At 31.2% G+C, this 19,323-nt stretch overlaps 2 protein-coding genes across 3 annotated transcripts in view; one reads left to right on the top strand and one right to left on the bottom strand.

Moving 5' to 3' along the window:
- Positions 1-14,541, bottom strand: part of LOC136977672 (hypoxia up-regulated protein 1-like) — a 64,574-nt gene extending 50,033 nt beyond the window's left edge. The window contains exons 1-2 of one of the 2 annotated variants that reach the window (XM_067273215.1): positions 14,338-14,541; positions 6,607-6,665 (exon numbers count right to left, since the gene is read on the bottom strand). In XM_067273215.1, the coding sequence (XP_067129316.1) occupies positions 6,607-6,661 (55 nt within the window). In that variant the 5' untranslated portion in view covers positions 6,662-6,665; positions 14,338-14,541. The remainder of the gene's footprint in view (positions 1-6,606; positions 6,666-14,337) is intronic. The other variant, XM_067273214.1, reaches the window with a different exon arrangement.
- LOC136977669 (uncharacterized) overlaps positions 1-19,323 on the top strand; it is a 79,785-nt gene that overhangs the window by 48,337 nt on the left and 12,125 nt on the right. The gene's annotated exons all lie outside the window — the stretch shown is intronic.

Raw genomic sequence — 19,323 nt, 5'->3', positions numbered from 1 at the left:
ATCTGCAAACAGTAGACACCAAGGTATTTCATCTTGTAAGTCTCCTATCAGCACATCCATAATCAAGACAAACAGGTAAGGACTCAGAGCAGAGCCCTGTTGCAAATCAATGTCTATGGGAAACTTGGTCATCCCATATGAACTTCTTATTCTTGTTGTGGACCCTTTGCACCATACATACTGTCAACTGGGAGATGGTGAGTGGACGCTGGACATCCGGGTGACAAAATAAGAGATGAACAATGGACAAAATACAAATTTTTTTTTCTTTATAAAAAATAATCATTTTCTATTGATCAATCCAGTAAATTTAATTAATATTTTTTAAGAAATGAGTTAAACCAGTAAAAGAACAATTTTGTAATTAACAAACATATTTATGCATAGTGCATACTTTATTTACAAGTATTCATTTTAAAAGTAAATAGAAAAGTCTCTGAGGACAGTTAATACTACCTCCAAAATTAACAAATATACATAAAAACAAAGATAATAATTATATAAAATTAAAAATTCATTACATTATACATTAAATACAATATAAATTAAAAAACAAAACAGTATAAAAGTTCTTTAAAAGATTTTGTTTTCAGAGAACTGCTTTCCTTTGATGTGCTTTGTTAACTGTTCTGACAAAATATCAATTACATTATTTTCAATGCTACAGTAAGTCATTCAAAAGCATTTCCTTTTCCTAAGTTGGAAATAACTCATAGTTTGTAACTCATACCTCATTAGTCAACCATATTTATATTTATATATTTTTTACCAATATTTACAAAAAATTAAATAAAAAGTATCCACAAAATCATATGCTTGCTAAGAATGCAAAATTTTTAAGTTTCTGTCACCAAGTTAACCATTGCCCATTGTTAACTGCTTAGTTGTCACATACCCTTGTACTGTACATATCATCAATGACCTTAATAAATCCTCTTTATTCCTTAATGCCCACCAAATCACTTCTCTTGGGATTCTATTGTAGTCTTTCTCCAAGTCAATGAAAACCATGTATAAATCTTTTTTCTATTCTCAGTGCTTTTCCATCAGTTAGACATGAGGAAAATGGCCTCTGCAGTCAATCTTCCTGAAATGAACCCATACTTATTTTCCTTGATGTCCAAAAAAATTCTCAACCTTCTCTCAATACCTCTCCCAGATTTTCAGTGTTTGGCTCATCAACTTTATGCCTCTAACTTGAGAAATCCTGAATGTCACCTTTGTTCTTGGATACTGGTATAAGACAGCTTTTTCTCCATTCTTCTGGCATATCCCCATATTCAAAATTTTAATAAATAATCCAGTTAGCCATTCAAGACCTCTGTTGCCTAATGCCTTCCATGTCTCTACCTGTATTCCATTTGGGTCCACAGTTTTCCCATTTTCAATTCTACTCAGGGCAACTTTGACCTCTTTGTACACTTATTACTTCAATCCTGCTTTCCTTTTTGTCCATCTCCAGATGCATTTCAACCTTAGACTGGAAGTTCAGTAGATTATAGAAGTATAGTTTCCAATGCTGTCTGATGTCTCTCTCATTAGTTAGCACTCTCTGGTATGCAACTTATCTATCCAAAATTCCAGCTCTTCCTTTCTCTTATTTTGTATAGCCAGTATATTGCCTTCTCACTCTCTCATCTCTAATTTCTTATAAAATTAATCTAAGACTATTTGGTCTTACAAACTGCTCTCTTAGTTCCTGTTTTGGCTTCTTTATACTTCCTATAATCATCCGTTTCTCCCATTTTTTGTTATTTCTTGAATAAAGTTTTCTTTTCCTTAATAATTGTCTGCACATCCTCATTCCACTACCAATTCCAGATTCTTTCCCAACACATCCTTTGCTGTTAGTCTCACCAATCACTTCTCTTCCTACCATCACAATACTTTCAGTCATCTTCCACACAGTATTTACATCCAATTCTAAATCCCAAAGGTCCAACTGGAACAACTCCCTAAATTCTTTTTCATCCTTCAACTTTCACCATCTTATCTTTGGAGAACCAACCTATCCTCCTCCTGTATTTTAATCTTCATCCATCACAAGCATCCTGTGTTGAATGCTAAGGCTTTCTCCTAGTATCACTTTGCCATCTTTACACATCTTCAGATCCTCCCTTCTGATTAAAACATAGACAATCTGTGATTTTCTCCCACTACTCTTGTAAGTCACAAGATGAACCATTCTCTTTACATAAAAGGTATTTAGGCCATTGCCATCTCAAAAATTTGGATTCCTTCCTCATTCTTAGCTTCAAAACTCTGTCCACCATGCACCTTCTCAACCATTTCTTTCATAACATCTCCATTTATGTGTCTGCCAAATATTACCTTCTTGCATTCTGGTATTTCCTGTAATAGGTCATCTAGGCAAATTCCAGAGTTCCTCTTCATCTCTTAATCCTGCCTGAGGGGCATATACACTGAGAAAGTTCCAAACTATCTTTTCTGTCACATTGATCATCATAATCTGGTCATTTATTCTTTTTACTTCTACTACTTTCTTCTTCAGCTCTTTACATACCACAATCCCAACTCCATTCCTTCCATTTCTCATTCAAGAATATCACAACTTGTAGTCACAACCAATTTTTCTAACCTTTTCTCCTTTCCATTTTGTCTCTTGACCACACTTATTCTCCTTTTCTTTAGAACATCTGCCAATTCTCTGTTCTTTCCTGTTAGTGTCCCCATGTTCCATGACATTACCCTTAAACTCTGGACTAGCTTCTTTTGCCACACCCACCAGTCTTGTGTGGTAGCTCTTGCTCATTTTCACAACAGGAAATCACTGCTGTGCATCACAAGGATGCCCTATCCATGGCCAAGTTTCCAGAAAGATTTATGATTTGGCAATAGTTTTACAGCTGGTTGTCTACCTGACACTAACTCGCCTTCTTTCTTATCCAGGCTTGGAATCAGCAATGGCAGAATATTTTGAAATTTGTACAATAACAAAAAGTTGTTCAATGATAAATAATCCACACCTTAAAATTACTCCAGCAGGAATTTTTTTATAAATTAAAATGTTTTTAATCCAGCTGATGGATCTTCATCAGTTGTAGAATACAATTTAACAAATAAAATTTAATGAAGATCCATCAACTGATTCAAAAAACATTTTTTTTTTACTGAAAACACCTGCTGGAGTAATTTTAAAATGTGGATTATTTAATCTTTAAGTTCTTCCTCCAGTTCATTTATAATTTATGTTGTTCAATGATTTGGGAGAGCTAAAATCTTGGTATATATATATATGCATGAAATGCACAAAAATGAAATATGCAAGTTTGTGTAAAATAAAACTATTTACAACATGAAATATTGAAAAAAAAATATGTGCATGTTCATTAAAATCTGATACTTACATATCACTGTCCATAAATGTTACAAAATTGGTTATGCTGACATATAGATGAATTGCAAAATTAAATGAAATTTCAACATAGATGATTAGAAGTCCTTCTTAGTGCATGGAATAGCTTTTGCTGCAAAACAATATGAGTTACACTTCATAAGAAGTCAATCAAAACAATATAGTCAATCAAAACAATAGTCATATAAAAAACATTTCAGAAAGCAGTTCTTACTAATAGTTTTGATGAACTGTTAATTAGAACTGTAGAATCCTTAGGTTGGAAGATACTGAAGCATCTCCTGTACAGTCCTGACCTTGCTCCTTTATATTATCATCTGTGTGATTATTTTTAAAAATTTCTTAGTGGTCAACATTTGGCCAACAGCAAAAATGTCAGTTGCTATTCAGCAGTAAATCCATATGCAGCTGTCAAGTTTCTATGATAAGAGGATCCAAAATTTAGTTATGTGATGAGATATTAGAGGCCAGTCCAATGTATCATGTCAACATTTCAAGCTGTTTCTGTGCATTGTATTTTTCAAATAAAAAATTACGCACAAAAATTTTGATCACACAGTAGTTAATGTCCCCTGAAATTTAGTTTACATAAAGTAAACATATATAATTATAATTTAGTAATCCAAAGTTAGTCAATTCAGAATCAGGATCAAGCTGCATAATACCAAAATCATCCATTTGTGATATTTTTATTAAAGTGACTATAAAAATATAATACTGGCAATAAAACCCAAATCTGCTCATTTTGACATTCAGTGTGAAATTAAATCACAAAGCACACTTCAAGAAAAACAGCACATGTCTAGCTCTGGTCTGAGGAAGTCCTGTGCACCATATACCTAGCAATTTCATGACATCACATGGGAAGTTTGGGCAGAAAAATAGAAATTGGCATTAAAAACCAATTGCCATTTTTATGCAATGCCATGTTTCTAGATTAGAGATTTCTTATTGACTGACAAAATTTGAGGTGACTTATTTCACTATACAAAATTTTGACATGACAGAACATATGAAATACTGTTTACATTTCGTAATCATGGGTTATTTGGAATTATTTATTAAAAAATTATTCAAAAATGATTCCAATTGCTAACAAGGAGAAGGTCAGATGTTTAGGTTTCTGATTCAAACAACACTGGCAATAAATAATACTGCACAGTTTGAACACATAGCCTTAAACACAAACAGCTCCTTGTCCAAATAATAGGACCCACTTCTCAAGCATTTCCAAAAATTGGATCTCTGAAAAATTGAGTGTTTATCTTGTAATTCTTTGTAAGTTTCACATCTGAGTGGCAACAGTCAAGTAGATGAGATTCAAAGTACATGAGCTAGACAACATAGGTTGAAACGTTTGGAATTTTAGTTTTTTTTAATATGTAACAAATATTTTATTGATCCGTTCTGACCAAGTTTCCGTTCGAAACAGAACTTGATCATAAAGTGAGGAGTACCTGTACTGTTAATATATGTGATTAATTGGTTCTGCAAATATGTAAGTCAAAATTGCACATATCAAAGTTAACAATTAATAAAATATAAATTAATTTATAAATTACATTAATTAAGCTCTATAATCATAATTGTTATATTTATATTTCTTGGGCAGAGTAAAAATATAGGAAATGAAGAAACAAAGTTAAAAATCAATTAATAATTCTTCAGTAAATCTTTTTAACTTTGTTTCTTCATTTCCTATATTTTTACTCTGCCCAAGAAATATAAATATAACAATTATGATTATAGATCTTAATTAATGTAATTTATAAATTAATTTATATTTTATTAATTGTTAACTTTGATATGTGCAATTTTGACTTACATATTTGCATACACTATAAGTTTTAGACAAAGTTCTGTGTAGTTGCATACAAAAATGAAAGCAAATCAGGAAAATAACATCAAAGATTGATTAGTGGTTAATCTAAACTCTCATTAAAGTAATCCAAAAAATAAAAACATGAAGTAAAAGTTTTTTAAGAATCAAGCAAAATATTTTTCACTCATCAGAGGCACAAGTTGCTGCCTTTTCTTTTCATAGTTTTCTGTAAAAGCTGAAGAATTTAAACAAATGTTGGCAAAAATTACGCTAAATGTGATAATAGAAATTGAACTATCTGAATAAGAGCACTGTATTAGAAAAACTAAAATTAACTTCTACCTACTAACTAACAGTGAGTTGGAGTAAAATGGAATTGGTTCAGCATTGATATATCTGCATGTTGTCAACATTGAACTTCCCTCAGACCTGCATTAACCGAAAAAAAACTCTCATCAAAACTGCACATACTGAGGATTACTTGTATTCTATACCTTTATGTAAAGAGATGCTTGCACCCATATTTTAACAGGAGCAAGTCAAAAAAGAGCAAAAACAAATAGTAGTATGGAATTTTTCCTTAGAAACAACTGAGTTTTATAATAGTTAGTTTATATGTACATCAAGTTCTCACCTAACATAGTTAAAAGGTTCTTGAAAGCTATGATGTTAAGCAAAAAACATAGCAAAAACCAATTCTACCATATGCTAAATGATATAAACAAGAGTTCTTTCTATTGAATATTTCTGCTTATAAAATCATTAAACTCCACATAAAAAAAAGACTCAAAACTCCTCTAATATTAAGTATGGTAAGTAGAGCTCACATTTATTTCAATCTTTCATAAATGTGAGCTCTACTTAACATACTTAAGATAGATCAATGAAAACAAGATAATTATTTACCCAATTTTGGGAATCAATGAGTGACTAAAATCACAGTGGTGGAGAATGGTATGGGAAGGAACTAAATCCTTATCATTGAAGATAAGAAAAAATGAATAGTAAAGAAAAAATATTTGCAGAAGGTAAATTGTAAGGAGCACCAATCACCATGCACTTCAAAAACAGACAGTTGACAATTACAACAAACTATAGAAGGCACTGTATAAATTTAAAACAGCAAATACAAACAGGGCATATTTGTTTACTTTGACATTAAATGATATCTTACATGTTGTTAATGTGGATATTTATTTATTTATGCATGCATGCACATTATAGTATCAAAAATATATCTGAAAATCAACATTTCAAAAATCAATTGCAACATGATGAGATCAGAAAAGTCAGTAAAGATGTTTTCTTTAAAACAAGTTATTCACTTGTCAAAGCAGTTTCATTATTTTCAGAATACTTCTATTATTTATTATTGTGATCTATTCTGATAATATATATAAAATCTTACCTTGAGTAATAAATAATGAAAGCACACAACACATCCAAATACAAGCAGACTTCATTTTCCTGAAAAAGTAAATATTTGTATTAGTACATAAATATAATAAATTTATTGTTATTTGTTTATTTTAACCACTTGTGAGAAATTTTATTTACTTGTAATGTCAATTTCTTTATACAGGTTAAGGTATACAGAAAATGTACTTTGAAAATAATGTCATAAGAATGTCATTATTTTCAGAAGAAATTAAGAACAAATTAGCAATGTTCTAAATTTGTATTCTATTTAGACATTTGATTTTAAAATTTTGCTACCCCCTTTTTAAATACTTCTCTCCCTATGTGGTGTGTACAGAATTCACAATGTGCCTTGCAAACAGAATGCAATCCTTGCAAAAAAACCCTCCAATCCATACCAATACATCCTTGTGAAAAACACTGCACTGGTAAGTAAATTCTAAATCATTTTCTTCTTCACTACTTGATCATGACTGTGGTAAGTCATCTGAGATGCATGATCTTCCAGATTGCACAAAAGAATATAAATATAATCAATAGCTACATTGTGAACAAAGTCTAGTTCGTCATCCACATTTTGTGGAAGAAATTTCTATAATTTCTATGATGATAAATTCTTATCATGTACTGTACCTACATTATGTAGATGACATGTCCTTAACTTGGGAGAACTGATAAATCATTATTGAAAATAAGTAAGGTGTTTCTCTTATTTAAGTTATTAAGTTGTTTTGTCAACAGTAGTGCATTTTGCCATTTTAAAGTCAATGATCAGTAATTGTAATTGTAATTAATGTGGCTTGTTTTAAAAAATATTTTACCTAATTCATTCTTCCTTACATTGAATTCAACAATGTCTGTCCATTTAAAAGCTTTCCCTCGTCATCAATATGGATAGAATGCACTCTATGGTTCTCACTAAATTTTTAAAAAGAGTAAGCTTTGCCTTTCTTGCAAGACAAAAGACTGGTATAAACTGAGAAGGCATAAAGAATTCACTAGCCTTTTTAACTGCATATGAAATTGCACTGAGAGTGGAGTATTCTTTACATTGTCCATGATTAGTGGTAAAGAAATGAAGACTCACTTTAAATGTTTCAACTATGAAACAATGTAGGCTATATGAGAGCTCCTACCATGATAGAATTCAGATTTTGTTCCCCACAACCTTCGGCAAATAAACTGGCAGTATGGATCTTCCTTCCATTGTATTTCAGAAACATTCTAAACAGTGCTGTTGATACTTCAGAAGCACCTTAACCACTTTCACACTCCTTCCAGATAAAGCAGTAACAGTCCTGAGAGCTATATCATAAACAGTTAAATTGTAAACAGCAAACCTTTTGTAAAATACTGTACTGTTGTTTGATACAGGCAAATAGATGACCTGTTGGAAATCAAAACATAAACAAAGCAAGCTGAGATCATTTTTAGCAGCAAACTTGCCTAAGTCTAGATATGCCTTTAAAATAATTTTAAAATGTAGTGTTTATAGCATCTTTCAAGAAATATCCATAAGTTATAATATTTTCATCAGATATTTGAGAAACACCCAGTGTTTATCATTCCATAGAATGCAAATGATGTTACATAGAGATATAGTGCTCCTTCATAACACGAAAGACCCAGGTTTATATTTAAAGATGTTCTAACTCGTTTTGGCCAAATTTTGAAATACACCTTTACGTATTTTCACCAATGAAATGATCTTAATTTCATTATGTATATATTGAACAATGCGTGCTCTACAATTAAGTTCACGGTTGAATGCAAAGCTGAACATAAGATTTCATTTTCAGAAATACAAATTACTTGTTGGAACTATAAAGTATTTCCGGGTTTTACATAATGTAAGTGTTCCATATATTATTATCCCTAAACGATGCAATCCAGCCACTAGCATATGAGCATATAGCTATTAGTGTGCTGATACAAGACCTCTCCTCTTAATGCCTTCATCCAGTTTATTGGAAAAGGAATTGAATAAAATATCTTCAGTTAATGCTGGATACCATAATAAATTTGTGAACCTTATGATAGACATTATGTGATCAATCTGTTTTTGCAATTTACACTTTAAACAAAAGGACAATTTCGCATATCAGTTATCCCTTTATAGGTAAAACTAGTCAGATTCTTTGACACAGGAATCTACATTTGTAAATTAAAAAAAGTAATCCTTTCTAAATTTATGGGTGTTAGAATAGTGTTTTTAATATAGTGATTACCTATAGTTTCCTGCTTTATATTTTTGCTTTCATTATGTAAATGAGTTAATTTACGTAAGTTATTCAGAAGTTATCACCTATCATTGCAAGTATGGAAAATGTTTTTTTGAAATACTGTATATCAAGCATTTGTTGTTCTTAGATGATTTAAATTTACATATATTTTAAGTATTTGATGTAAAAACAGTTCAGGATAAAATTAATTTGATCTTTATGATTAAATAAATAAATTTGCCAAATTTTAATTTAGGATAATTACATTACAATACTCTCTCATTATATCACACATGTTGGGAGACAAACCAAATGAGCAGTATATCAGATGATGCAATATAACCAATATATCTATCCATCTGTTTTGTTTATTTCAATCACCATGCCAACTTGCTTTTTTGTGGTTGTATTTCATACAATGGTAGTTTTAAGGTCAATAAGTACAGTAATATTTCTTTTCTATTAGAAGTTCAATGTCAACTGATTTTTAAAAAATTATTGGCTAAGGTGCTTTTATATATAGAAAACCCAAAAAAGCAGGATATATCTGAATGAGCAATATAACAAAAAGTTACTATATTTTGGATTATTCTTTTAGCTATATTTAATAGATGACAATCATATTGTAATATTTTTTAACAATCCACAAAAGCATAAACCATTAATTAGTTCATTTAATTTTATTTATCTAATAACAATTTTTAAGCAAAACATTTATTAATTTTTTGTAAAATTTTCTAATTTATATTAATAAAAAATAGCTTTTTACATGATCAGATATTTTATAAATTTTGAAAATGTTAAGTGTAAATAATAAAACTTACTTCTATTGCTATATACTACTAAATAAGAGATCATTTAAAAATGGAAGAATCTAATTCTAACTCTAATCTAATTTTCACTTAAGAATTAAAAATTTTTGATATTGGATGTAGTTTTAAATTGCAAATTGTGACGAAGAATTAGCTTCACACTTTAAGTCAAACTTAATTCAAATTTTTTTACATAACATATGTAAAATTTTTCAAATGAAACAACCAATATTTTCATTTAAACAGGTTTATAAGAGGTGATGCAATTTTCTATAATAATTTGTTCTCTTACAATTTGGCATTATGTTATGATATTATTATCAATTCTGGTTCTAATTTAAACTTGAAATATATATTAATATAGATAAGATAGATAAATTTTTTGTTGTTACTAGTGTTACCACCCGTCTGGTTTTCACCTGGACAGTACGGGAATTTACTCACTTCGGGTGAACTATTAATTTTGTCCGGGAATTTCGTAGAAATTGTGAAATTACAATGAAACAAAGTTCTTGCAAATATTGTTATAAATTTACACCATTTGAACGAAAGACCTCACACTCACTGAAACTCATCAGTTATTCCGCCATGTTACACTGTTTATGCTAAATGTGACGCACAACCTGCCTCTCGACATCCCTAACTGTAACTGATTTAGAACCAGCATGCACATTATTCTTTGCATTGTAAAATGACATTGTGCATGCGTCAGGAACTTCTGTTTGAACAAACCTGACCTGCTGTCCGAGTCAGCGATTTTGTAAAGGTGGCAACACTAGTTGTTACAGCTAAATTATTGAATAAAATTTTATTTTATTTTCAGCTATTAAAAATGTTTAGTAATTAATAATGCATTTTATCATTTTATGAAAATCAAATTAGAATTTTAGATTATATATCTTGATTTTAGATAGCAAATTATTTGTGAAATCATTGCCATATTTAAGCTTAACACAATGCATTCATATTTGTTGACAATACCGTGACAAAAGGCTAAATTTTTTTGACTAAGAAGGATGCCTGTTTGTTTTTAAGCTAAATCTTTATGCTTGCAAATGCACACATGCTAAATATATATATTACATATTTCAACATATTAATTTTATAAACACCATTTTTAAAATCTGACTTTTGTTTTTGGCTGAAATACTTAGCGCACAAAAACTTTTCTCAAAAGGTGCTGCAATAACAGAATCTGATTGCATACAGCCACCAATGTAGCCAACTGCATACAGGAATGACATCAAGAGCAGGAGGAGTTAACTTGTAGAATTAGACAGGGTAGAAGTACCTGCAGAAAGCTTGTAGTTGGCTATAAATGGAGTAGAATTAGCCCCAAGATCTTCATCCAATGATGTCATGTACATAAAAAATGCAGAGTCTGGTTGATGGAACCATTCAAGTATCCTATTTTCACACATTTGCTGAAATAAAACATTAAAAAGTAGCTAATGCATTTTGATGTTTAATATAGTTTCCTGTAATGGTTCTTTCTTTGTCTTTATTTTGTTAGCATCATCATGTTATGAAATATTGCTTTGGATGATTCTTATTTTTTAAAATAAATTATTGCAATAACTGGACATACAATATATAAATAACTAATGACATCTAAATTGAGGTTATTGATGAAACCCTTAAATTTTACATATTTTGTTTTCTGTTCCATAATTTGTTCTAACGTTAGAATCTGAAGACAACCTTTAAATAAAGTTGAAAATGTTAAATCTAGTAAAGAATAAGAGTCTATTAAATGAATTAATTTTTGTTTTTAATAGTTCAAATCACTTTTCTCCTTTTCCATCTACACCAAATCATTTACTAACTACTTTTGAAAATTAGAAATCTTACAAAAACCTAGCAAATTTTAATAAATCTCTTGAGAAAGTTCTACTATTCTTACAATATTACATTACAATTAATATATTTTAATTGGAAATTATGTTTTTCTCTTCCCTCAGTATAACAAGTCCTAGTTCATAAGAACATCCAAAGTGGACAAAAGTGTAATATAAATATTCTACTATTCTATTTATCCAAATACCTACAAGTCATCTACTTGGGGAAATCCAGCTTGTAGATATTAAATATCTGAAAATTGGGCTTTGTTATTGTTTAAATGTCTTCTATTTATTGTAACTTCACAAATTACTGGAGTAATTAATTAAATACAAACAAAACCTTTTATCCAGTAACAGAACTTCAATGAAAATTCCTAACGTTTTCGGCCTTCGTCATGTTTGGAATTTTCGTTGAAGATCTGTTACTGGATAAAAGGTTTTGTTTGTATTTAGTGATTATATATATGCAAAACCTTGTATTAAATCATATAATTAAACAATTCTAAAGTATATAAAATTTATTAACAATTAACAAAAAGAAACAGTGATAGCCTATTTACTAAAGATTATTTAAAAAGTTTATAGCTCTACTTGAGCTCTCAGTTTAAACTTAAAAATTTGTTATTCTTTTTTGGAACAACTTACAGAACAGATTTTTGATCATCATGATTTAAAATTGGTAACCAGAAGCAACAGTGCTAGTCTATTTAATTGTCAATGTGGTGCCAAATTTCATTAACTATAAAATTTACTGTTAATTTAATGAGGAAAATAAAATTTAAACAAAATAATAATTCATATTTAATATCATTTTGATTAATAGTGATTTGATTAGTGAGATAACACTATAAATTGCTAGATTATAACATTTATTGTTTTAGAAATTATTTAATTTTACATAAAAATGCTAAATTATTAGTTATGAATTAGAAAAAGCCAAAAGATTTCTAAACATTTTCAAAAGTAGAAACAGAACTTTTAAAGAAAAGGCTGTTCTGTAGCAAAACTGAACTCAAAGTGTTATAAACTAAACAAAAAAAACTTCTTAATCCTTTCCTTATATATAAATGAACATTAGTTATATAATGAATGTGTTATGATTGGCTGAAAAACAACCCAGCAAGATTTTTACATTTTTGGACTCAGGACACCTTTAAATGTTGAAAAATGCAAAAATATTTGGGGGTTTTCTCTGTATGTATGGATGTTAGTGTGTCTGTGTGGCACAATTCTTGTTCACCCTCTTTGAAGCTTAACTCCAGTGTTTATTTTTGTTGAAAATTTCTGAAATTTTGCAGGAACAAATTTTGTTTATTAAGGGAATTGATGCTATTAAATTTTGGTGATTAAAAGTCAAGAGGGTGGAGAGATAAAGGGGGTCGTGTGTATCTCCAATAGGGTCAGACTTAATGATGATTTTACTCATTATTATTTACAATATTTTTATAAAATCCATCCCTACCCTCAAAATTAAACTTTCTACCATTTTATAATATTCAAATATATTAAAAAATCTTTAAATAAAATATCATAATAGATGGCACCATCAAATATTGCCGGGAAAGTTAAACAACTCATTACTGGACTTTTTAGAGGTGATAAGAGTTGTGTGGATGGACGTTATCATCTTCATGAAAAAGAACACAAAATCCACATATTATATTCTGATTTTGTTTTTTTATAAGTGTCAATTAAGATTGATTTCTAACTGACTAGCTATCATATCATTTCGAAAACTAAATTTTTAAAATCATTTTTATTGCAATTATAATTACTAAAATATCCAATAATCAATATTTTAGGTAACATTTGATATAAATTTTGAATTACTTACAAAATGAATAAACATTAATTATCTTCAAACATAATGCATCAAGCTTAAACAACAAACTAATACATACATACCATAGGTTAGGGTTGGCAAACCTATGGTATGTTTGCCCAAAGTAGTGCAGAAGTTATGAGCCAGGTGATTTCTCCTTATCACATGATTTCAATTTATCGTCTGTCTTTTTCAATCATCCTTTTGGTTTATCACCTGATGATCTTTTTTCAAACAGATTTTTACATTTTTCCTAATTAATGCATATTTAAAGTCTAAAACTTTAGCATAATAAATGCCTTTAAAGTTAAGTATGCTTACTATACGGCATGCAGGCTCAAGCGAGTTCTCCACTCCTGCCATAGGTTATATTTCAGAAAATAAAAAAAAAAGAGTTTAAAATGTATAAAATGTTTCTGAGTAACATTTATCACATGCTAATTAAATTGCTTCTGATGATACCTACGTCTTCAGAAGTGTCAACAAAAAATTACTTTTTACCTCTTAAAAAAGTTAATGTATTTGTATGTCATATTTTTTTATTGCACTCTAATATTACACATTAAATTTGAAAAAATTAAATTGGTCTCTTCATTACAATCAATCAATCCAGTCATTCATTAATTAAATTGGTATTACAGAAAATTTTCCCTAAAAATGTATAATATGATTTTCATTTTTATATTTACATAGTAAAAATAATTATAATTATTTAAAAACTTTGAATGATAAGTAATTTATTTCAATATGATCTCTTTATACCAATTTAACTATTTTAAAGTATTATTTTAAGTAAAAATTACTACTATTTATAATTTTAAGAAATGATTTTATAAAGTCTCAATCTGAAGAAGGAGAAGGCATGCAATAACTCTATCATTATTCTAAATAAATCCAGAGAAGATATACATCTGCTACAGCTTTCATGCTAACATAACATACAATATAGCTTATCTAGCAACCACGGTATAAACCTTAAAAATAAAAGAAGTCAGCTATCAAGTATAAAATATACTTTCTTACTTGAATTATATACCTGATTTTTCTGTAAGTACAACTAAATGTATATATTAATTGATTATTCACGTAAGTCTGGTCGAACGAGAGACATGCACGTCTCCTTTAATTCTAGTAGATTCTGATTGAACCGGCAACGGGGTCAGGTGGCAAAACTTGATTGGACAGTATTTAAATAACTAATCCATTTCAAGTGTAATCGACTATTTATTTTTTAAAATAATTCATTTAAAAGAAGTGTCGTAAATTTGTAAATAAAAATTTATAAAATCTAGAAAATACCATTTTTAAATTAAAATTATTAATCAGTTTGAAGATTTAAACTGTAAAGAAATTAATAAATTAATTCCAACTGTCAAATCAGATCACTCAAAATAAAATGTTATTTTACTAATTATTAAATTTAATAATTTCAAAGCTTCAGAATGTTTATTACTGTACTTCAGAATGAAATATGCCTGAGTGATTGATTGATTTGGATAGGGCTTCATATAGAAGCCTGAAAAGCATATTTTTATAAATGATGCATTTAATTGCATTTCTTGTACATTAAGATATTTAATTAATTAATTTTTATTAATTTTATTATTAAAAAAGTGTAGCACATTTTCATTTAATTAAGGTACAGACGCCTCGAAAGGATAAATGGCCCGGAACTCTCTCCATTTCTGAGAAACCTTGTGTATACAGTAATACCTCGACTTACGCTACCCCGACTTACACTAACCCGGAGTTACGCGATTTTCAAATCTCGTCGATTCGTCTTTTGTTTGAGCGCCACGTAACTCTTGATTACTCACTCCCCCCACACTATTGTTCAGCTTACATGTTCGGACATGTCGCGCGGAATCGACGCAGGGTTACAATTTATTTTGTGTCATTTATTTCTGTCTTTGTTATATCGACGGAGACTTGAGCGACTGTTCAATTGAAGAGAGTTCAATTGAAAAGGGGTTACAAATTTTAGAAAATATAGACTCTAACGAAGAGCGCATTTCTTCTACAAAACGAAAAATAAAAAAATATTAGCACGCTACGAGGAAGTTTTGCGGGAGAAAAACAACCTTTGAGCCGTCATACGAATTTGTTCGATTTTATGAAGCCTTCTACATCAAAATAACTTCGGTTTACGAGTTTAGTAATATAATTTGTTATACATATGTATTTTCTAAGAATTTATTAAACATTTTTCCTAAATTATTGTTTTCTTTAGTCTCTGGTCCCAATAAAAAATAATTTGTATGTGTTTATGTGCGAAATTATACCTCGACTTACGCGGTTATCGCTCGGTCCCACCTTTATTTTTTTTATTTTTTTTTTAACTCTTTCCGCCCTGTGGGCACTAAGAGGGCCTCTTTTAGTAGGCCCATTATGAGTTCGGCCAGGCCCACAATGGGGCGACCGGGTGGTGAGGGACGCAGTCTGTTGAAACATGAATCACCATTTATTCAATTTCAAAGTTCCGGAATACATTATTGACGGCCGACCTTGTCTTGTAGGATACTTGGCCATCAAAATTAAAAACTTCCCTTTAAAAACAACGAAAAAGCTTGAAACAAATGAAAGGAAACGAAAGTCTCAAGATTAGAACTGATGATGCCATAAACGTCTTTCATTTTTCATTCTTTCAATTTGGGAATTGCGGGCGGATTCAGGGTGGCGATTGCCCCAACCTTTCGATATTTCAATAACCCAAAAACTCAGCGTTTAGACATTAAAACTTAAAACTGTCAAACCCATCTATGACTCACTTGTATTGGATGGATTACATTGTATCCAGCGTGCTGCTTCTTGATTTTTTCATTATTCAATATAAATAAATAAATCAGAAGCACTGGTTAATTTACCGAGCACGCTGAGTCATGTAGGATTAGATACTTGCGTTTACATATTACATACACTTTTAGGCTGTTGGCCTATTTGGATATACCGCATATGCTTTGGTTTATATTATTATAACCCGCCCCCCGCGGGGGGGGGCGCCGACGTTTTTTATCGCCCGTCTGTAACAGGCGTGTGGATCTGCCGCTGGGGGTTGTGGAGCTTATTAGTGATGGGTAATACTGGACGATACCGTTCCAAAGGAACAGTTCCACACGTAATATTGAGACAGTTTCGATCGGAAATGCTAACGCGTTCTTCAATTCATTCCGTACATTTATGAATATAGTTTTCCACGGAACGGTGAATTCTTTATCTGAATTAGAACTTGAACTAATAAAAATGTTTCACAGAATTTTAGAATTTATCAAATTAGTTTATATTATTTTAAATTTACAAAGATGTTTAAAAAAATTTATTGGGCTTTTTTTTTTTTTTTTTTTAACTCTTTCCGCCCTGTGGGCACCAAGAGGGCCTCTTTTAGTAGGCCCATTATGGGTTCGGCCAGGCCCACAATGGGGCGACCGAGTGGTGAGGGACGGGGCCCGACATATCCGAACGGACCACCCCCCGAAAAATCCCTGGGGATTATTCGACCCGTTCGGATTCGATCCCGGGTCCCCCAGAGCGGTAGGCTGCCACCTTTACCGCTCGGCCATCCGGCCAAATTTATTGGGCTGTAATTTGAAAAATTGTAGACCTATAAATTCCCACTGTCGTCCGTCCATCTTTTCTTAATCTCGAGAAAGGAGTTAGACGACACCAGATGTGGAAAGCTTAGGGGAATGAGGTCCCGATTAAACTATATACAAACTTCCGATGCAAACTGGAAGCAACATTATTTTAATTCAAAAATCTTTCCCTGAAAGTTTGTTTGTTAAGTTATGGCAACGTAAGACTTGGGCGATCTGCCTAGGGGGTGCCTTCCGGGAGGTCTTTTAAGGGAAACTGGCCCCTATTTAGGCGTTACAGTCGTGGAGAAAACCGGAAAACTACAGGTGGCCAACCCGTCCGAGCGAGGCGCGAACCCAGTGTTCAGGGAACGAAGACCGCTTGGCCACTGGTGGACCAATTCTCCCTGAAAGGTGTTAGATAGATAATCAGCACGACTCTGTTGTTAAAGGAAAAGTATGATGTACAGGGGCAACCACTACTAATTTGAGGTGGAGAGCATATATTTTAAATTAAATAAATTAAACGCAAATAAAAAATTGCAGCCCGGCATTGTGACAATGTCACAATAAATAATTGCTGTTTTGAAATGTCTTTTAAAAAACTTTAAATTAGAAAAAAAACTATACAGTTTTTAAAAAACTTACAAATCAATTTATGACAGCTTTGAGTTACATTATAAACTGTTTTATAAGAAAATTTTATTTTTATTGATTCATTAAAAATTACTCAATCAATTACTGTATTTTCGCGGATTGTCGAGAATGTCGGTCTCTCCGGGGAGACCATGCCATCAGATATTTCCATACAGTAAAAACTGGCATGTCGGTTTAAAGAAAGTTATACATCCCTCTCTAAACTGCACATTAAAAAACTAACAAGTTTTTTAAAACTGCGAAACTGTCAGTATTACATCAAAAACTACTACTATATGTTTATGCTTAATTTTATGATTTCGTCTTCTTTCTAACGATGTAAAATGTTCCTGAAATGACGAAAGTGCTTTTCTGTGTTTATTTTATTGTAATTCGAATTAAAAATGCAAAAATAAACATATTAAATATAAACATCAACCGGAACCTGATGCATAGCAAATAGACACCCACAATTGCCGTAAATAATCGGACTATATAGCCCGATTATTCACTGCAGTTGTGAGTGTCTATAAACATATTATATTTCAGAAACTAAGTAAATTATCTCGACTTAAGCCGATTAACATCCGCTTTGTGTGAAATTTTAGAGAAAGATGTATTTTTAAGATCACGATAGACGGTTAGTGCAGCTCAGACAGACTAACTTCGACTGCTACTAACTTCGACTGCTACTAACGTCGGCTGGATGGCCGAGCGGTCAAGGTGGCAACCACCGCTCCAGGGGGCCCGGGTTCGAATCCAAACGGGTCAAAAAACAGCAGGAATTTTTTGGGAGATGGTCCGCCCGGATATGTTGGGCCACATTCCTCATCATTACCACCCACCCACTCTATTGTGGGCCTGGCTGAACTTACAATGGGTTTGTTAACTGGGGTCCAGATGGTGGAAAGAGTTTAAAAAATAACTACTAATGTCAATAAGCCGTTGATTGTTTTAATGTATTGCAAACGAAAGTTCTCTTCCTAATTTTAAGTCGGTCAAATTATAATGTTATTTTATTATGATCGGAAGAATTTTTTAAACACTTAATTAACAAGTAATTTTTTAAAATCTAATTAATTTTATTTTTTAGTTGCAGTTTAACAAGCATACCGGTAACCCTGGAATTTCCGGCATGCTAGTCTAACCGGGTTAAATCAAGAGTTACATCAGAGTGGATAGATACACTGGTCTTTGAGTTGCCAATACCAAGGCCGCTTGATCGCTTCGCTAATAAGGCCGTCCGCCGATTCTCTCTATGAGACCAAGCGTATAGACGCTAGTTAATATTTTCTCCAATTGTGGCGTTGACGATCAGTGGCATTCCATCGTCAACGTTTCAAGTTTGTACATTAGCCTGGAGATTATACAGGAGTTTGGAGATGTCTCTGCATTTAAGTATTTTCCTCATTAATGCAAGTTGAAAACTTGACAATTAAGAAACGAGATGCTGCAAACGATGTTCCCTAGTTCGTGAAAAAAGCATGGAAATGCTTCGAAAAAAGTGAAATAATAATAATACAGTATTTTTCACACCTTTATTTTCATAAGTCGTTTTCAAGAAGAAATAATAATCGAGTATTATTGGCACGGAAAATACAAACTTTTCCGTACTAACACTATTTAATGATCTCTGTTCGATTCTTAAAGATACCAGTGGTTAATCGTTAATGTAGATATTTTTTTACTCGAAAAGTACGCAAACTTAGCGAAACTAGATCACCTATAATATATTCTGTCTACAGTGTAACCTCGCTTAACGAACATCTCACACAACGAGCATTTTACATAACGAGCAAAAAAA

This window comes from Centruroides vittatus, unplaced genomic scaffold (assembly GCF_030686945.1).
Source record: "Centruroides vittatus isolate TY-2023 unplaced genomic scaffold, ASM3068694v2 contig_466, whole genome shotgun sequence".
Classification (NCBI taxonomy): Eukaryota; Metazoa; Arthropoda; class Arachnida; order Scorpiones; family Buthidae; genus Centruroides; species Centruroides vittatus.
This window is presented reverse-complemented; position numbering and strand designations above follow the sequence as displayed.